Raw genomic sequence first — 21,448 nt, 5'->3', positions numbered from 1 at the left:
CGGTGCCACTTTCCTGTCGTGTTTTCCACGTCTCTCTCCCCTAACACACCTGAATTAAATGATTATGTCATCAGCAACCTCTCCAGAAGCCTGATAATGATGCTGATTATTTTGATTCACGTGTGTTGGAGGAGGGAGACATGGAAAACATGACAGGAAAAGTGGCACCGAGGTCCGGATTTAGTGATCCTGGACTATGATATATATAAAAAATGTCATCCTATTGTTGGCCAGATTGGCAAACCCTAATTTAACCCATTAATGGAGGCACATAAATAAAAGCAAATCTATAATGTGTGTGTGTTTTTTTTTTAAATGACACAAAAAAAAATTTACACAAAGGCAAAACATGTTCAACTGGAACTCACTTGTTGATGCACGTGGCCAGTGTGTTGCTCTATGAACTCCGTAAAGCGAATGTAATCCGAGCCCAATTTACAGAGCCTATTCAGGACACCGGTCTCACTAGGGTGAAGGAAGGGGAGATCCTGGGACACCTGCAGGTACATGTTTCATGTGCAAAATTTATAGGGGAAAAATGTAAAATCGTCCAAAATGCATATTCATACTGGGGGGGGTTGATGGACTATTTTGTTTGCCTTCGTGAAAACACAGAGCAACAGGCAACTTTTTTGAGAAAAACTACAAAGGTGAATTAGGAAGCCCTCAAAGCCAGTTACCTTGTTGCTGAACTTGTTGCTAAATCCAAAGAGTCCCACACTGTGGCAGAGACATTAATACCACCTGCCTGCAAAGCCCATCCATCCATCCATTATCTTCCGCTTGTTCCGGGGTCGGGTCGCGGGGGCAGCAGCTTAAACAGGGAAGCCCAGACTTCCCTCTCCCCAGCCACTTCAACCAGCTCCTCCGGCGGGATCCAAGGCGTTCCCAGGCCAGCCGAGAGACATAGTCTCTCCAGCGTGTCCTGGGTCGTCCCCGGGGCCTCCCGCCGGTGGGACATGCCCGGAACACCTCTCCAGGGAGGCGTCCAGGAGGCATCCGAACCTGATGCCTGAGCCACCTCAGCTGGCTCCTCTCTACGCGGAGGAGTAGCGGCTCGACGCCGAGTCCCTCCCGGATGACTGAGCTTCTCACCCTATCTCTAAGGGAGAGCCCGGACACCCTGCGGAGGAAACTCATTTCATCCGCTTGTATCCGGGATCTTGTTCTTTTGGTCACGACCCAAAGCTCGTGACCAAAGGTGAGGGTTGGAACGTAGATCGACTGGTAAATCGAGAGCTTTGCCTTTCGGCTCAGCTCCTTCTTCGCCACTACGGACCAGTGCAGAGTCCGCATTACTGCAGACGCTGCACCGATTCGCCTGTCGATCTCCCGCTCCCTCCTACCGTCACTCGTGAACAAGACCCCAAGATACTTGAACTCCTCCACTTGGGGCAGGATCTCATCCCCGACCCGCAGAGGGCACTCCACCCTTTTCCGACTGAGGACCATGGTCTCGAATTTGGAGGTGCTGATCTTCATCCCAACCGCTTCACACTCAGCTGCGAACCGCTCCAGTGAGAGTTGGAGGTCATGGCTTGATGAAGCCAAGAGCACTACTTCATCTGCAAAAAGCAGAGATTCAATGCTGAGGTCACCAAACCGGACCCCCTCAACGCTTCGGCTGCGCCTAGAAATTCCGTCCATAAAAATTATGAACAAAATCGGTGACAAAGGGCAGCCTTGGCGGAGTCCAACCCCCACTGGGAACGAATTCGACTTACTGCCGGCAATACGGCCCAAACTCTGACACCGGTCGTACAGGGACCTAACAGCCCTTACAAAGGGGCTCGGTACCCCGTACTCCCGGAGCACCCCTAACAGGACTCCCCGAGGCACATGGTCGAACGCCTTCTCCAGATCCACAAAACACATGTAGAATGATTGGGCAAACTCCCATGCACCCTCGAGGACCCTGCCGAGGGTGTAGAGCTGGTCCACTGTTCCACGGCCGGGACGAAAACCACACTGCTCCTCCTGAATCTGAGATTCTACTTCTCGGCGGACTCTCCTCTCCAGCACCCCTGAATAGACTTTACCAGGGAGGCTGAGGAGTGTGATCCCTCTATAATTGGAACACACCCTCCAGTCCCCCTTCTTAAAAAGGGGGACCACCACCCCAGTCTGCCAATCCAGAGGCACTGTCCCCGATGTCCACGCGATGTTGTAGGGGTGCGTGTCAGCCACGACACCCCTACAACATCCATAGCCTTTAGGAACTCCGCGTGGATCTCATCTACCCCCGGGGCCTTGCCACCGAGGAGCTTTCCAACCACCTCAGTGACTTGAACCCCAGAGATCGAAGAGCCCACCTCGGAGTCCCCAGACTCTGCTTCCTCAAATGAAGGCGTGTCGGTGGAATTGAGGAGGGCTTCGAAGTATTCTCCCTCCCTCGCCTGCAAAGCCATTGTCAGTAAAATGTTTGGCCCTGCTGCGTTTAAAGACATTGCTTAAGTCCCCATGTCTGATAATTCTGAGCCTTTCCAGCCTAACTGCTATTAAATAAATAAATAAATAAAAACAGAGTGAATGAGAGCTGTTGAAGAAGATTCCTGCCAGTATATCGGCTTTGTGTTCATCTAAACAGGTACCAGTTTCACACTGAATAAGTATAACATAATTAAAAAGACTGTACAGAAAGTAATTTTGGAACATTTTTGGTTTGTGGTGTGCCGCGAAATTTTTTCCAATGTAAAAATGTGCCGTGACTCAGAAAAGATTGAAAACCACTGGTCTATTGTATATAACCTGTTTTGACCAGAGCATGTATAAAGGCCAAAAACGCCTATGACTGTACCTGCTGTTTATGTTGAATTATCAAAGGTAAAACGATTTATTCAAGTTTTTTTAGGTTGAATGTTCATCCTAACATGTTGAATAAATATTATCAAGGTTCAAAACGGTTGGTTGAGCATGTTTGGTTGTCAACAGGACATCAATATTACACATTATGCCAAAAACATTTTGGATTTTTTTGTCTTTTTGGTCCCGAAGTTTTGATTTATAATTGGTCAGTGAAGAAAACAACAGTTTGGACATGAAGTTCAAGGTGTCCTGATAAAAGGAACCACACCAGGCCATTGTGAACAATGCTTTCTTTGAAATATAAAGGCAACATCAAAGGCATGCAAAATTAGACAAAAAAGGCCCGGACCTTAAAGGGTTGAATTAATGTCGATTAGTATAAATCATCAAGAAATTGGGAAAACATTTGCCTAATGTAACGACCGCAACCCTCATTTAGTTTAGTTCTTCTCCGTGGTGTTTTCCACTTTACCTGCAAAGCCGTTCGTTTATTGCATGTGAAAATGGTCCCCGGGTACCCGCTTAATGCCAGCAACAATTCGTGAATCATCTTACTTCCAGCTAATGAAACATAAATGAATAGCAACTCCGATCTGCGTGTCTGCAAGCCATCAAAACAAACTCCCGCCCGGATCCGTCGCAAGTTTGTGACGTCATATTTCCCAAAGACTGATGGGACGTGGTCGCAACTACATTTAATCTTCGTTTAATTCTGTCGAGTTGATAGAAATTCATCGCGTTCATTATAACGCTGTATTTAAATTGTGTCTAATTACTTCATTGTATTGCCAGAAAATACAAACTTACTTAACCTGTCGCGTAGACCGGCATCGTCGGGAATTGTAGTTCTTTGCTGAAAACGTCATCAGTAGGTCATGCAGTAGCTACTAGCAACTCCTCGCAACAGAGAAAGCTGGGTAAATAACAAGTTAAAAACTATCATGTTACCAAACCTATACTTGTTAGATGTGTACATTGATAGATGTGTAATTTGTATCGGTACCGTAAAATGTTTGCATTTATTTGCGCTGCTTATTGTACTCAACTCGCCTACACCGTGTAACGTTATCAGTGTAAATGAGTCAAGTCCTTTCAAATACATTCACGTTGTAAACCTTAAAATGGCAAATTATTCACAGAACCGTTGTATATGATGACAAGAACGTATATTTCTATTTGGCAGTTTTAAAAGAAGTCTGTTCTAATATTCATAATTAAGCAATATCTATATCGCAGGCATGGCTGGTGTGAGGACGGATGAGGATTTAGTTTCGGAGTACCTGGCCCAGAACCGGGAGGTGGCCCAGTGGGTCGACACTTTGAGAGGCTACTGTGAGAACAACAAACAGTGGTTAGCTCGCAGAGAGTTCATCCTAAGAAACATGGACGCATACCCAACAGTGAAACCTGGAGTCTCCAACAGCAGTTTGGACAGGCTGCTGTCCCTCTCCATGGTCTGGGCTAATCATGTTTTCCTTGGCTGCAGGTATTACAGCAAAGCACAATGAGAAACAAGACTGCAAATAGGCGACTAAATATCTTTCCCACCATTTTCTAAGCTATCCTGAGGCAGTCATGGAGAAGATCAAGGTGATGGGTGAAGGAATAGTTGTCCCAGACCCTCCTCTTCATAAAACGACACGCACAGAAAAGTGCAGTACCTCATCAGGTTTGACAAACTTGATTCCAAAACAATTTGCAGATGTTGAGTGTGCTGGATGCTAGAAAGTATTAGGCTACATTCGGACCTCTATTTTTATTTTCTGTACAAGATGTACCTAAACTTTCAGACATGCGGAGAAGATAAATACGTGTCACATCATTCGCTGAGCAAAGGCAACTCAAATGTTCAGAACAAGAATAACAAAACATGTCACAAGCAGTCCAAACATGCTTGGTTTATTGCCAAGAGCTCAGCTCTTTGTAAAACGGACATGTTATCCGTCCCTAACACCTTTGCTTATTGCCGTTTTTCGCCTCTGTGAATCGTTCAGTTTCTTTGATAACCTAACTAACTTGCCTATCAAATTAAAACAACATACAAAGGCGGCCTGGATCTGATTTGAAAAAAAAATCTGATTCCACATGACATGGCTTGTCCAAACCATTCCAAAAACAGGAAGCTAGAGGCAAAGAGCACAGGAAGCCAGTGAGCTCCAGCCTGGCTCACCCCACATACTGGCACATCAGTTGGCCTTTACATGGCTGCCGCACCACCTTGCCTTAGTGCAGTGCTTCTCATTTATTTTCTGTTATTGACCCCCCCCCCCCACACACACACACACAGGATGACAAAAAAATTCCACGCTCCCCCAACTCTCTGCCGCCACTGTAAATATACTGTAGTATCATTTGTATATAAAATTCTTATTATTATAAGAACACCTCTGCATAACTTTGTGTTCTTTTAAAGAAAAAAAGTAATATCAACTAACAAAAAAAGTAACAAAAAAAAAAACAACACATCCATACTATAAAAATACACTCAAGATACATTTATTGACTGTTTGATACTGAAAAATAAAATTTAATAAAATCAATAAATAATAGTAAATTCAAATTGATTAGCAACAATAACTCATGAGGACAATATGCCAAACAATTAGACCGAAAAAACCCCCCCAAAATTATTAGAACAAAAACTGTCATAGGATAGAGGGACAGTTTTTATTTTTGCTGCAGGCAGTATCAGCTCATTTGCTATGGTGTGGGGTTATTATGCACTGAGCAACTTGGTATGCCACCCATAGACTTCATTACCTAGGTTATGAAGTCTATGTGCCACCTTATATGATTCTGACAGTGCTCGCTGGTTACTGATGTAACACTGACAAAACGGGAGGATTGTTGGCAATATTTGGCACATATTCGCTGAAATAAATAATTCCTGTTGTCCACTGTGAACATTTTTAGACAAAGTAAACAGACTGGTCTTTCCTCGTTACCAATTGTACTAAAAGTCAAAGCCAAATGTGACATACGCTTCGTCATATTTCCTTGTATTAGCTTTTCATATCTCCAGTGCTCTTTGTAGTGTGTTCTTGTTTGGTTCAAAAATACTGCGTACACGCTAAAAATGAGAGCGGCAGTGCCACCCACTGAGTGGATGTGCAGTTACACTTTATTCTAGTACGCCAAAAAAGTATGTTCCCTAAGGTCACATGCGCCACTGCTGGGGGGGCCCCGCCCCCGCCCCACTGTTTGAGAAGTACTGCCTTAGTGTTTGGAGTTGCCTGGGAGTTTAGCTCAGCTGTATAAATCTGCAGCTAACTTTTCCGTGCCGGGCGTATTATAGAACTATCGTCATAAATATCTTCCTTTTCGACCTCGAATTGAGTTTTTAAAATTTCGCTTTTTTTTTTCTTTCTTTTATTTCTTTTTTTTTCAAAGAAAAATTGCTAATTTGTTTTCACGCCATGTTAACGCCTCCTCTGTCAACAGTTAACTTTTCCGTTCCAATAACGCCTTATTCAACGAGACCTGGTAGCAAGCAAGGTGTCAGGTGGGGACCATGTTATTAACAAAAAAAAAAACTTTTCAGCATAAATATTTAATCCTCAAAGTTAAATGCGTAACTGTTTCAATATGTTTTATTTATCTTTAACACAGACAAATAAAGAATTTAAAAAAGTTTTTTTTCTCCCCAACACCAGGGGGTGCTGCATCACCCCACTACCCGTGCCGCTGTCAGTAGATTTTGTCTGGACTCTGGTGCAAAAAATATGCGATCGGGACATCCCGAACTTTTAGCAAGCCAGCAACTGCATGAAAGGCAGAATTTTACTCCTATATCGCATTTGATTATTATGTTAAAATTAAAAACGTTAAAATTAATTAAATGAATTTTTGTCACTCAATTTTAAAAGGTTTGACTTCCGTTCTATATGGGAAAACTAACAAATACAGCAGTAAGCAAGTACATAGCACAAGGGGTAAGTTATCTTGCTGATGCTGTCTGAACCTTCATCGAGTAATCTGTGTCTACTGCTATATGTAACTATTATTGTCCAGTTTGATCAGTACATAGCATGAACATAATGTGTGGAATTTAGTATTAAGTTGTGTGTTAAGTGAATCTTGCCTATCCTTGCTTGTGAACAAGGTAATGTAAATAGGAACAATTTTGTCACTAAATGCCAGTTGTATGACAAACAAAAATTCAGCCTCAAGAGTAGAGGTCAACCGTTATGGGATTTTTGAATGCGTCCGATATCTAAAAAAAATTTCAGCCGACTGCCAATATCCAAAGCCGATTTTGTAAAAAGATATTTTAGGTCGATATACTTTTTTTAAAAAGCAAGAATAGTGAAGGTAATTTATTTTTAAAAAATGCTCCAGCAGTTTCACATTTACAATGATGACCTAAACCTTCAACGATTAAGTTAGTCTAGTACTACCAAACCAACGAACTCAGCACTTCTTTTTATGATTATACACACTCAACAAGAATAGTACATTATTTTCAAATAATTAAACCCACCGACACATCATGACAAGATGTAAACAAGTGAGAGTGAGAGTTTACAAGGATGCTCGCCATGCTGAAGCTAATGCTAATGCTACGCTAGTGCAGCTAGCAAGCTGTTGCAGGTTCCTTCCGGGGTCCCACTGTCAGCGGCAGCCACAGTTGCCCGAACAGATGCCTGATCAAAATCCTTTTCTTATCGGCTTTTTTTTTTTTGTTTTTTGTTACTATGCTGATGGCTGATGTTGGAAAAAAAGTCCATGCAATGGTATGAAAAAGTATGTGAACCTTATGTAATTTCTTAAATTTCTGCATTAAATCCCCATCAAATGTGATGCGATAGCGTGGAAACAATCACAGAAGGGGGACAAATTGGTAAGTGAACCCTCTGCCTAAGGAGACTTGAAGAGCAATTGAAACTAATTTTTACCAAACAATTTAAATCGAATGTGTGCCTAATCACTAATGAGTGGTTTAAAGCTGCCCTGCCCACTATAAAACACACATCTGGTAAGAATGGTCTTGATGAGAAGCATTGTCTGATGTGAATCGTGGCTCGGTCAAAAGAGCTGTCTGAAGACCTGCAATCAAGGATTGTTGATTTGTATAAAGCTGGGAAAGAATATAAAACCACCTCTAAAAGGCTGTATGTTCATGAATCGACAGTCAGAAAAGTTTGGCACTGTTGCTTCTCTGCCAAGGAGTGGCCGTCCACCAAAGATGATGGCAAGAGTTCAGCGCAGAATACTCAGAGAGGTAAAAAAGAAACCTAGAGTGTCTGCTAAAGACTTACAGAAATCACTGGCACAGTCCAGTATCTCTGTGCACACATCAACTATATGTAAAACTATGGCTAAGAATGGTGTTCATGGGAGGACTCCACGGAGGAAGCAACTGCTTTCTATAAAAAAAAAAATAAATAAAAAAAAAACATTGTTGCTCATTTAATGTTCGCAAAGAGGACCTTGGACACTCCACAGAATTTTTGGCAAAATATTTTGTGGAATGATGAAACCAAAGTTGAATTGTTTGGGAGTAACACACAACGTCATGTGTGGAGGAAAAATGGAACAGCTCGCCAACATCAACACCTCATCCCCACTGTGAAGCATGGTGGGGGGAGCATCATGATTTGGGGCTGTTTTGCTGCCTCAGGGTCTGGACAACTTGCAATCATTAATGGAAGAATGTATTCAAAAGTTGATCAGGATGTTTTACTGGAAAACCTGAGGCCGTCTGTCAGACAGTTGAAGCTAAAAAGAGGATGGAAGCTGCAACAAGACAATGAAACACTGAAGTAAATCAACTTCAGAATGGTTTCAGGAGAACAAAATACACGTTCTGGAGTGGCCAAGTCAGAGCCCAGATTTAAACCCCATTGAGATACTGTGGCATGATTTAAAGACAGTGGTTAATGCCAGACATCCCAGGAATCTGACTGAACTACAGCAGTTTTGTAGAGAAGAATGGGCCAATATTAGTCTCGATCGATGTGCCGGACTGATCTGCAGCTACAGGAAGCGTCTGGTTGAAGTTTTTGCTGCCATAAGGGGGGGCCATAAAAAATTAAATGTGATGGTTCACTTACTTATTTTTCCCCATTCTGTCATTGTTTGCATACTATCCTCATTAAGATATGAAAACCTATAAATGTTTGGGTGGTTTTAGTTAAAGCAGACACTGTTTTTTCATCTGTGTGATTTTGACAAAGATCAGATCACATTTAATGGTGATTTTATGCAGAAATGTGAGAAATTCCAAAAGGTTCAGAAACTTTTTCATACCACTGTATACCGGCCCGAGATATATGTCGACCTCTACTCAAGAGGTTTGGTTATTAATTGGTATTACTTAACCCATTTGCGGCCATTGATAGCACTAGACGCCAAGTCCATTTGAAGTGGGAGGGTTGGCAGGGAATGAATGTTCAATCGTTGCCACCCTCTCACTTCAAATGGATTGGACGTCTACTAGTGACAAACTCATTTAATTTCACAGCAGAAAGATGAAAAGAATGACATGATTGGACATCTATCTCCGTCAAATGAAATAAATTTTAGCAAACAAAATACTCTGGAAATTTAATCCTCATTTTCCTCCCATGGCAGCTATAAATTTGACCCTTAATGATTCAACAGCTATGGACTGGGCTTATTTTCGAGAAGACAACAAACTGTGAAATAGAACAAAACTTGCTTTGACTTTGGCTCCTTCGATTCGCTGTTACATTTAAAAAGATTCTATTTACAAAAAGTGAGATGGTAGACAGGTATTGTACTTTGCAACTCGTCTCTGAAAAGGGACATATGGATCTTTTCATCTTCTCCATTCGTGCAGCGTTTTCATGTTTACGCGCCCACACTTGAAGCTGTTGCCTCATTAAATGTTGTTTCTCTCTTGTTGCCCATTTTGCGAAGGAGCTCCCGATGACAGCTGCGCAAAAAGAGCCAGATTGGCTCCTAATGAGCCCGACGGTCGACCGGCAGGGAAAACATCCAACCGACCTATGAGTCAGAAATCCGGGCCGCCTCTGCAGGCGCCGGCCGAGCACCAGCCTTTCTTCAACCGCCTCTACAAGGCTGTGGCTTGGAAGTTGGTGTCGGCGGGGGGCTTCGGGCCCAACTTGGACCATTTCGAAATACTTTGTAGCTGCGTGGAGTCCTGCAAACAGACTCTGACGTGCGTCTTCGTGCCGCTTAAGGACATCACGGGCCTCCCCACGGGTCGCACACAGAAGGAAGGTCACGTGTGCGAAATTCGTTGCCAGACTGTCTACTTGGGCACCGGCTACGGGCGTGACGAAGCCGCCGCACGAGCCATGGCTTCCAAGGAGGCCCTGAAAGTGTTTCAAGGTCGAAAAGTGACAGTGAAGATCGCCAGAAGACGCTACAAAGGGAGGGACGTAGAGGATTTATTGTTGTTGGACGAGCAGCCCCGGAATCAAGGATTCCCTCCCGCGCTCAGCTACCCTTTTCAGGAGGAGTGTGCAGGGAACCCCTCTTAGTAGACTGTGCAAACTTGTGAATGCTGGAACATTAGCGTCTACTGAATGGAGCACGGTAGAAGAGTTGTGGGTTTGGGGACCACACCCTCGTGCTGCTTCTTGTCTCATATCAGCTTTGGATGTCTTGGTTATGATTAGGAAGTAAAGTAAAAAAGACTCATTGAGAGCAAGGAGGTTCACATTGCGTTTTGTAGTGCACTTTTTTTTTTTTTTTTTTTTTTTGTAAATAAGGCATAGTTCACAGGTTGATTTAAAGATGGAAATGAACTTGACTGCTTTGTGTTAAAAAGGAGGCTTGCTAGCAAATTTACTTTCCACACAAACCTGCGGAGGATATTTATGTTCAAGGAATCCATTCTAGGCCCAACCCCACCCACACACACACATTTGTGTTTGATTAATATCCCTGTAAGGGGGGGGGGGAAGTTTCCAGTGTGTCAGGGTCAGCAAACGCGGAAATAAAGTTCACCTCAGAACAAACAACAAAGAACCGAGGGATGAGTTTAAGGGTTTATTGTAGACAAAACAAAAGACGTGATAGCGGAAAAGTGGGGAAATAACAAAACGGCTCCATGACAGAAGGTCGACCGGGATCAATACTATAAACGTGAGGGTAAACCAAGGTGGTAGGCAGAAAGCCAATAAAACAACTAGAAATACACTCAAATCCAGAAGGTAGAGGAAGTTTGACTGTTAGATAATTTACATTGATATGGTTTGATTTCATGGCATCTGGCTTATATTTTTCAAAGCATATTCATTTGCTTAGGTTGTTGAAACTATTGTACTTGCTGTTTGTGCAATGTATTCTTATACATACTGCTTGCTCTTTTACGATGCGGTCATTTTTTGTAATAATGCATATAGCCGGGGTGAACCATTTTGTTAAAAATCAATAATACGATTGTTCTTGAGTGCTGTAACTAGTTTCAAATTGATTTATTTGAGTCACTAAGTGAAAATTTTGGCAGGGTAAATGTCACTCTCCAATCTTAATTGTATTGTTATTTTTCCCAGTCTCGACTAATCAGCAGGGTTATATGGGGGGGCAGTTGTCACACATTCACAACATTGTGTTACTGTAAGTTTACAGCTCAAAATTTTCGTTTTGAATAAATGTTAAACCTCAAACCTGTTTATTGGTCTTGAAGATGTATGCTTCCTTTTGCTGTCCCAAGAAAGAAATATCACGTCAAGTTGCAATTCAGTAGTGCAGCAAGAATTAATCGATTAACTCGAGTAACTCGATTAGAAAAAAGCTTGAATCAAATTTTGCTGCTTCGAGTATTCTTTTAACTAGAGTGGCGTTGTAACGGTTTGTTTTGAAAGTGTTTGCATTTAGTTTTATTGATTTGGGTGGAGACACTGCCCTCTATTGGCAACAGTGAATATGACGTAACTTTTTTTAAAACAAAAAATGTATTTAAATAAATAAATTTTTAAAAATTTAAAAATGAAACAACTCATTTAACATTGAATCCAGCTGCTCCCTTATTAAAACCAACATAAGGTAAGTTTTTGTTTGAGCTAATTTTTTTTATGCATTTGTATTTTTGTTTGTAGGTATATTTAGCCGTTTATTTTTTTCTGTTTTTGGTGGGAATATGTGTTTGAACAATTTGTTAAGAGCATTGTACAAAAAAAAAAAAGTTTGCATTTTATAGCATTTAAGCTATCGGACTTTTGCTATGCAAGTTAGCCAATGGCGTACCGCACGCAGGCTATTTTTAGACCGTGATGTCGCATCGTAAAGCGGAAGTAAAGCCGAAGTGGGACATTATAGACCCGCCCTCGCATAGACGCGACGTAATTTGTGCTACTTTTCTCCGGTAATCTTTCAAAAACGAACATGCCGATCACGCATTGCTTTTTTGGAACTTGTAGAAACGGCTCTAGACATTACGACACATGAAAGATGTTTTCTTCATACGTTTCCGGAAACCAAAAACTCGGGAGGAAAAACTGTGAAGACTGAATCAACTTGCGCGGACTTTTAACACCAGCTCGGTGAATCCATTCACATTTCATATGCAGTAAACATTATGTTGGGTTGGCATGGTCTTTCAGAGGACAAAGAGGTAAGCCATTTTTATATTTTTAACTTATTTTTTTAGAGTAACGTTGTGCCGTACTGCTTCTGTCTGACAATGAATGACCTGAAAAGAATTACAATGGTATCTGACTGCCACTGTTACCGTTTCTGTTATATATATATAAAAAAACAACTTTAGTAAGGAGGAAGTGTAAATAAATTATAGGATTAAGATGTGTTATCAATGAAAAAATTAAAAGTGTTCGTTGGCTGTCACTGAGTAGCATTTGCGATCGCTACACAAAGCTAACTAAATTACCCCCAAGAACGGTAAGAGACGTAGGACAACCAGAGGACATATAAGAAAGACAGGGCTGAGGGTAAAGGATAGCTTGTTGAAACAGGAGAATGTCATTGTCAGTCGCGTCGATAAAAAAAAGCTAAAGCTATGCTTACGTCGGCTCGTTTTTATCGTCTTTTTCAGCCTTCGACACTAAAGCCATCTCTTTAACTGAACATTTTTATGTTCTTCCACATCTTTGCCAGTGAATTTGGCACCAGGCACATCATTTTCGGAGAGAATTGGTAGGTTTAACTCTGTAAACATCTCCTTCGTACACGATTTCCATTCATTTCCTATTAGGGACAAACGGTGGCTTGTCCCTACTTAGCAACAGTAGCTAATGTCATGAATATTAATGAGCGGAAGTGACGTGTTGCTTGCGGTACGCCATTGTTTGTTGTACTCATCCTCATTTATTTATTTATTTTTATACCGTTTGAGGCTAAGGTCAGGTATTTTAATTTATTTTTAAATGTAAGTGCAATTCTGCATAGTTTGAAGAAACACTTGGGAATTTTATTTTGTATTCACATTTAATGCTCCTTTATTTAAAAAGTGCACTCTTCTAAGCAAGCCTTTGTTTTACATCTCCTAAAATTTATTCTGCAACGCATTAAATGTTCCTAAACTGAGTACTCGATTATTCGAACTATCTACTTGGTAAATTAATCGACTACTAAAATAATCAAAAGCTGCAGCCCTACAATTACTTTGCTATGCATGTTTTTCCATTAATTTTAATTAATTGACTCACTTGATGGCTTTAGATGTAATAATTACAATTAATAAGCACATAATAAATGTAATTCTGTACACTGTTTCTCAACAATTATAGCACTCAGAGGTAATGTAGGGTTGTTAACTACTACACTCTTCTAGAACCGTTTAACATTGTTGAAATTAAATGGTAAACTGTTGTTTATGGATTTAGTCTCAATTTGAAGACTGAGATTTGAAGGTGATCCCCAAAATCGCCACTAGAGGGAAGGATTGCTTGCTTCGTAGTACAATGCTGTAATTGGGTCGTTTGAGCCTCAGTTACAGAAATACTGAGACTGTAATCACTTTATATTACAAACCAATAACTACACACCCTTTAAATCCACCCGACTCTCATATCATGGTTTAAAAATAAATAGTTTAAAGATTGTTTTTTTTTTTTTTTTTTTTTTTTTTAAATACAGGTTTAACACATATTATTGCTTCTTTGACATGTCAGTCTTTTGTGTTGCCCATCATATCATGATTTTGTCATTGTAGCGTATAGCACATCTTTAAATTCCACATTTGCTTAAAAATGTTGCAATCCCTACGTTAATGAAAGGAAGTTGTCACTGAGATAACTCAGAATAACAAAAAGATATGAATATCAATGACAATCAGTCTACTTTTGCATTGTGATTCATAAGAATTATGGGGGGTGGGGGGGTTACAAAGAACTAGAACTAGTTGGGAGGAAAGATCATTGGCACGTTCGACCAACTTGTGTCCTATAGGCTACATATAAACAGTATATTGCATATCATCACAGATGTCTTCCTACATATGTAAAAACTGACCCCGTGCTGGAAATTACACCAATTTGCCGTAGTTAGTGAGCTCTACTGATGTGACGCGATTGCCTTAGCTAGTAAAGCCCTTTTCATGGCTACTATAATCTTCCCTTCCTCTTTAAAATGAGAAAAGTTGTGGCTTTCTTATGCAACAATAAAAAATTAACGCGTTTGTGCGTGGCTTGAGATGTTTGCCTTACCGACTTCCGAGCATGCAACACTCAATCTTTGCCTTGTTGAATGGATCATTCCATCTGTCACCTACTGAAATTGTCTGTTCATTGCCCTCATAAACACTCATTATCAGTAAGTATGTTGAAATAGTATGTAGACCAGAAGAAGCCAAAAAGAGAGTTGTCTATTGAGATTAAGAAGAAAACGGGACAAATACATACAGTGCCTTGCAAAAGTATTCGGCCCCCTTGAATCTTGCAACCTTTCGCCTCATTTCAGGCTTCAAACATAAAGATATGAAATTAAAATTTTTTGTCAAGAATCAACAACAAGTGGGACACAATCGTGAAGTGGAACAACATTTATTGGATAATTTAAACTTTTTTAACAAATAAAAAACTGAAAAGTGGGGCGTGCGATATTATTCGGCCCCCTTGCGTTAATACTTTGTAGCGCCACCTTTTGCTCCAATTACAGCTGCAAGTCGCTTGGGGTATGTTTCTATCAGTTTTGCACATCGAGAAACTGACATTCTTGCCCATTCTTCCTTGCAAAACAGCTCGAGCTCAGTGAGGTTGGATGGAGAGTGTTTGTGAACAGCAGTCTTCAGCTCTTTCCACAGATTCTCGATTGGATTCAGGTCTGGACTTTGACTTGGCCATTCTAACACCTGGATACGTTTATTTTTGAACCATTCCATTGTAGATTTGGCTTTATGTTTTGGATCATTGTCCTGTTGGAAGATAAATCTCCGTCCCAGTCTCAGGTCTTGTGCAGATACCAACAGGTTTTCTTCCAGAATGTTCCTGTATTTGGCTGCATCCATCTTCCCGTTAATTTTAACCATCTTCCCTGTCCCTGCTGAAGAAAAGCAGGCCCAAACCATGATGCTGCCACCACCATGTTTGACAGTGGGGATGGTGTGTTCAGGGTGATGAGCTGTGTTGCTTTTACGCCAAACATATCGTTTTGTATTGTGGCCAAAAAGTTCAATTTTGGTTTCATCTGACCAGAGCACCTTCTTCCACATGTTTGGTGTGTCTCCCAGGTGGCTTGTGGCAAACTTTAAACGAGACTTTTTATGGATATCTTTGAGAAATGGCTTTCTTCTTGCCACTCTTCCATAAAGGCCAGATTTGTGCAGTGTACGACTGATTGTTGTCCTATGGACAGACTCTCCCACCTCAGCTGTAGATCTCTGCAGTTCATCCAGAGTGATTCATGGGCCTCTTGGCTGCATCTCTGATCAGTTTTCTCCTTGTTTGAGAAGAAAGTTTGGAAGGACGGCCGGGTCTTGGTAGATTTGCAGTGGTCTGATGCTCCTTCCATTTCAATATGATGGCTTGCACAGTGCTCCTTGAGATGTTTAAAGCTTGGGAAATCTTTTTGTATCCAAATCCGGCTGTAAACTTCTCCACAACAGTATCTCGGACCTGCCTGGTGTGTTCCTTGGTTTTCATAATGCTCTCTGCACTTTAAACAGAACCCTGAGACTATCACAGAGCAGGTGCATTTATACGGAGACTTGATTACACACAGGTGGATTCTGTTTATCATCATCGGTCATTTAGGACAACATTGGATCATTCAGAGATCCTCACTGAACTTCTGGAGTGAGTTTGCTGCACTGAAAGTAAAGAGGCCGAATAATATTGCACGCCCCACTTTTCAGTTTTTTATTTGTTAAAAAAGTTTAAGTTATCCAATAAATGTTGTTCCACTTCACAATTGTGTCCCACTTGTTGATTCTTGACAAAAAAATTAAATTTCATATCTTTATGTTTGAAGCCTGAAATGTGGCGAAAGGTTGCAAGATTCAAGGGGGCCGAATACTTTTGCAAGGCACTGTAAATGGTAAAGGCTACATATGATCATCTCTAAGCAGATTAATCTTCCTTCTAATAGTTGCGCGTATTATGCAGAAATTCATGATTCACGAGACTGTAGCTAACCTCTCTGGACATGGCTGCTGCAAGCTAGTGACAAAGGTTTATGGCATACCCAAAGTAAGCCGGAGTAGACTCCGGCTCAATTGAAGGTTGACAGAATATGAATCTATAGATGTGCAATAATTTGATGAAAAAATATGCTTGCTTTTTAGATTTTAATCAATATGAAATCAACTAGCAATGACATTTCAGGCAAAGTAACGTTAGCTCAGTCAATTTAGGCTGAGGTCAACCCACTTTTCTATGATATACAGCGAGTCTTACTTTTTGGATCCACTATTTGGTTTAATTGGCAGTAAAAAGGTCACAACAAGGCTGCAACAACTAATCGATTAAAATCGATTAATAAATTAGTTGCCAAGGAATCTGATGACAAATCTTTGTACTGCAAAAACACACCACCTTGAAATTAGTTAAATTCCCCAGTTTTCAGTGTAAATCTACTAGAAATAAGTAAAATTATCTGCCAATAATCTACTAGAAATAAGGGAAATTATCGCCCAGTGCTTCAAGTAAATTTTACTTAGATTTCTTGAAATTAGAAAAATAGCTAGCTGAAAATAAGGTAAGAGACTTATTTTAAGCAATAAAGTAGTGTGCAGTGATCCCTCATTTTTTGCGGTTAATGGGGCCCAGAACCCACCGCGATAAGTTAAAAACAGTGAAGTAGCGCCCCCAGGTTTGTTTGTTTTTTGTGTGTGTTCAATGTATTTATTCAGATTTAGCATTGGAAAGATACATCTATAAGGCATGTTTTTCACTTTTTTTCCCCAAAGTATAATTTGGCAGCATTGTTTATACACACACACACACACACACACACACACACACACACACACACACACACACACATATATATATATATTTTTTTTAATCAATGGTTTTTAAGCACTTCAAATGTAATAAATATGATAAGTTTTATACATTTTACAGTCCCACCGAATTATTTTCAAACAATAAAGCAGAAAAATGCTTGGCTTTATTAAATGCTTCATTGAGTGAGTCCACTCAGATCTGTCCAAGCTGATCACTTACACACAATGAGTTGCCACTGCAACTGTTCAACAAGTTAACCGATGATTGACGCATGCCGCACTTTGAAGTTCGAGTCCCTGGCAAAATCAGACAGTTCAGAGCTTAACCATCTGTCAACCATCATTAACTTCAATAAGCAATTGTTTTTGTTTGTTTGTTTGTTTTTTTAATCGAAAAAAAAATCTGTGATGGACTGAGGGCGCAAAGTTTGAAGCGCGAAGTAGCGAGGGATCACTGTAATCTTAAAAAAAACTTTGAAATTTCGAAATGTTCTTAATTCAGGAATGGATATTGTTCAAAACATTATACGAAAGAAAACTCCTTGATTTGGGTGAAAATTACAAACTTCTAGATGTATGGGCTTAATAAGAAATAGTAATATCTACTTTAAGTGTAATAATCAGACACATTAATCTGGTAACGAGTCTTTAATACTCAAAACAAGATGGGGGAAATTATTTGACTGGATTTAAGAAAAATAATGTTATAAATTTGGAGTTGTTTTAATGTGAAGCTGCTCGTGCGTGCCAGTGATTAGAGCAAGAGAGAGTTCACTGCTACACTCGGGTTGGGTTGCTGCTGAATAAATAACATTGCAAAGTGTTGAGAGTTAGATTATCTTTTAAGTTGTTGGATCCAGTGTACCTCCATCAGAGGTGAGTAAATGCAGCCAATTGTCTTGTTTGTATTCTTTGTTGACGAGATGTTGCTACTTAGCACAGAGCGCTAAGCTAGTTAGCGAATATGCTAATCAGTGTCTTAAGTGCCTGTTTGTATTGTGTTTTGGAGCAGCATATGTGTACCGTAATTTTCGGACTATAAGTCGCACCTGGGTATAAGTCGCACCAGCCATAAAATGCCCAACGAAAAGGAAAAAAAACATAAATAAGTCGCACCGGAGTATAAGTGGCATTTTTGGGGGAGATGTACTTGATAAAATCGAACACATAGAACAGACATGCCATCTTGAAAGGCAATTTAAGATAAAAATACAATAGACAACAACATCCTGAATAAGTGTACAGTATGATAATGTTACATGATGCATGGACAACGAAAAGCAAACGTGGCCGGTATGTTAACGTAGCATGCTATTAAGAGTTATTCAGATAACTATAGCATAAAGAACATGCTAACAATGTTTACCAAACCATCAGTGTCACTCCAAAACACCAAAATAACATGTGAAATGATATAATAATGTGTTAATAATTTCACACATAAGTCGCTCCAGAATAAAAGTCGCACCCCCAACCAAATTGAAAAAAACTGCGACATATACTCCGAAAAATACGGTACTTGAATTATTGTTAGATAGTAAAGTTGTTTAATTTGTTTTCATCAAGAAACCACACGCATAATGCCATTCATAGAACAACTTAGTCTGTTTTCAACACAAACTCCCATTCAAACTGTAAATTTTCATACATGTGCTTTGAATTTGGATTTGGATTGTGTTTATGAACAACTGTTTGATGAAGAAAACAGATTCATTAAAGTCTGCTTCCTCCTTATTCGACTTTGTTTACTTTGTTTAAAGGAAATAAATGAGTCATTGAAAAAATTTATATCAGCGCTTTGCCTACAAAAAAAAAAAAGAATCAGCAGCACCTTTTTTTATTTGAATGGACAGGACTTTTGTCTGATTTGTGTCCTGAGAAATTCTTTTTTTTAATACTCAGAACCTTTATTAAAAATGTCAACAAGTTTTACGTGCTTTTATGTACAATACAGTTGTACACTACAGTTAGATCAGGTAGTTGTAATAAAATAATATTTTTGAAGGAAATGGTCATCCATTTTGTCTTCATTGTTATTTACAACATGCCTGAAACAACTTTAAGTTTCCTAATTTTCGGACTATAAGCCGCTACTTTTTTCCTTCATTTTGAATCCTGCGGCTTATTTGGGTTAAAAGGTAACACTTTATTTAGCAGCGGCATCATAAGACTATCATAATTATGACATGACACTATCATAGGTATTAATGAATGCTTATGACAGATTTCATAAAGTGTAATTTGGCAAATTATGTCACTAACTCCATTTATGTCCAACTCGGGTCTTTTACATCCATTCAAAAGTGTGATAATTTGCCGTATAACACTAAATGACATCTTTTATAAGCATTCATTAATGCTCATGACAGTGTTATGTCATAATTATGATTGTCTAATGGTGCCAATGTCAAATAAAGTGTTACCAATGAAACAACTGGAAGAGGAACTGAAGAAATAATTAGCACAGAACATGAATTTTGATTGTTATTTACATCTGTAGTGCTGCAATGCATGCTAGGAGGCATGGTGGACAACAACAGTGTTGACAGCAGGTGGCAGCAGAGGTTGACTGTCTGCCCCAAGGGAGCAGTTATGGCCAAATGAAGCTTCTTGAAGCAATGAAGCTTTGCAGCCAATTGGTTCAAAACTTCATGGTGGTTTGGTCTTATGACAGCTGTAAGGTGCCACTGTCAAATGAACTGTTACCGGTTAATATATTTTGGTGTGAATATCCCATAATACAATGAGAACAGCTGCGGCTTATGGTCCAGTGCAGCTTACAGTATCTATGAACAAATGCCGTTTTCGTGCCAAATTTGGTGGGTGGCCACTTATAGTAAAATGCGCTTTATAGTGTGAAAATTACAGTAAATTGTGAAGGAAATTGAAAAAGTGACATTCATCCGATTAATCGATTAACTGTTAATTTACTTAATCGATTATAAAAAATAATCGTTATTTGCAGCCCTAGTCTACTTGATACGTTTTTGTCAGATGAGAGCAAAAGGTACACTATGTAGTTGCATGGAGATTTTAATCAACCATGATTAGAATCTCCGCTGCAGGGGATCCAGTGGCATTTATAGATTGAGACGTTTCTAGCAAACATCACTCCAGTTGTAAACAATATCAGTTTCAGGCTTTGGTTATTTGTCTCCAATTCTATGTCTCAATCCATCAAGCGTGGCTCTTTCTCCCATTTGTCTCCATCCATGTCTCCATGTCAAATTATCTCACACAAATGAGCACCGCCAGCTTGACGGTGTGACGCATGTGGAGAAAAAAGCCATTGAACTTGCAGGCCGTCACATTACGATTGAAAGCAAGTCCCCCAGGGGATCAGTGACAAATCCTCCCTGTCTGGTTACGTAGGGACAGATATTAACAAGATTGGGGTCCACCAGAACCCAATTAGCATGGCTGTATGCAGTCTTAATGAAAATGTAAGATCAGACTGAAGGATTGTTTTTTTTTTTAGTTTAACTACAACTATGCAGTTTCCCTCAAAATCAAATATTTTCAATGTGTACTAGGTGTACTGACCACTACCATTCGGAAGGCTGACAGTAAAGACTTCATTTACAAATACGGTACAAGACACTTGGCTAGACTTCTTTTAAGCTTCTTATTGTAACATCTTGTAACATCACACTTTTATCCTGACAGCTGCATTCTTATTATTGCAGTATCTGTGAAATATTATGGAAAACCGTGTGTTTAGTTGACAGCATAAAAGAAAATCGTTCTTTAGTTCCACCTGGAATTCCCAAATGGAAAGATGCACACCAAAAAAAGGACTAACATTTTGTACTTGTCTCATCTACATTATTGATGAATGCTGACAGGTTGCAAAGAGGACGGTTGGGTAAGAGCAAGCTTCGAGATGTGCTGCCTGCACATGGCTGCCCAGGCGGCAAAAACAAAACTAAAAAGTCTCAAGGTCAATTTTGTGACATAACAAAGCCCTCCAATTAAAACAGGACTACATATTATTAGCGACACCAATGGGGTTTAACACTTTCAGGGACAGTGGTCACTACAGTGGACACTTACAGTTGTATGAAAAGGTATCTGAACCTTTTGGAATTTCTCACATTTCTGCATAAAATCACCATCAAATGTGATCTGATCGTTGTCAAAATCACACAGATGAAAATACAATGTCTGCTTTAACTAAAACAACGGAAACATTTATAGGTTTTCATATTTTAAGTAGGATAGCATGCAAACAACGACAGAAGGAGGAAAAATAAGTAAGTGAGCCCTCTGCCTAAGGAGACTTAAAGAGCAATTGAAACAAATTTTTAC

The 21,448-nt window shown here is 39.9% G+C and overlaps 2 protein-coding genes across 4 annotated transcripts in view; one reads left to right on the top strand and one right to left on the bottom strand.

The window, feature by feature from the left end:
- Positions 1-3,449, bottom strand: part of tubgcp4 (tubulin gamma complex component 4) — a 42,112-nt gene extending 38,663 nt beyond the window's left edge. For 2 of the 3 annotated variants that reach the window (XM_057836956.1, XM_057836947.1), the window contains exons 1-2: positions 3,278-3,449; positions 369-497 (exon numbers count right to left, since the gene is read on the bottom strand). In XM_057836956.1, the coding sequence (XP_057692939.1) occupies positions 369-497; positions 3,278-3,355 (207 nt within the window). In that variant the 5' untranslated portion in view covers positions 3,356-3,449. The remainder of the gene's footprint in view (positions 1-368; positions 498-3,277) is intronic. The other variant, XM_057836966.1, reaches the window with a different exon arrangement.
- A 36-nt stretch (positions 3,450-3,485) lies between these two features.
- cdkn2aip (CDKN2A interacting protein) lies at positions 3,486-11,674 on the top strand. The gene is made up of 4 exons (XM_057836981.1): positions 3,486-3,722; positions 4,042-4,291; positions 4,365-4,474; positions 9,688-11,674. The coding sequence occupies exons 2-4, from the start codon at positions 4,044-4,046 to the stop codon at positions 10,272-10,274; spliced, it is 945 nt and encodes a 314-aa protein (XP_057692964.1). The 5' UTR covers positions 3,486-3,722; positions 4,042-4,043; the 3' UTR covers positions 10,275-11,674.
- Positions 11,675-21,448: the final 9,774 nt, after the last annotated feature.

This window comes from Corythoichthys intestinalis, chromosome 1, assembly GCF_030265065.1.
Source record: "Corythoichthys intestinalis isolate RoL2023-P3 chromosome 1, ASM3026506v1, whole genome shotgun sequence".
NCBI lineage: Eukaryota > Metazoa > Chordata > Actinopteri > Syngnathiformes > Syngnathidae > Corythoichthys > Corythoichthys intestinalis.
The sequence above is the reverse complement of the archived record's forward strand: the minus strand, read 5'-3'. Positions and strand labels throughout refer to the sequence as shown.

Coding starts and splice junctions, on each gene's coding strand:
- cdkn2aip (XM_057836981.1), top strand. CDS start 4,044: ATGGCTGGTGTGAGGACGGATGAGGATTTAGTTTCGGAGTACCTGGCC. Junction 4,292..4,364: donor CATGTTTTCCTTGGCTGCAG/GTATTACAGCAA, acceptor CCATTTTCTAAG/CTATCCTGAGGCAGTCATGG. Junction 4,475..9,687: donor AAAGTGCAGTACCTCATCAG/GTTTGACAAACT, acceptor CATTTTGCGAAG/GAGCTCCCGATGACAGCTGC.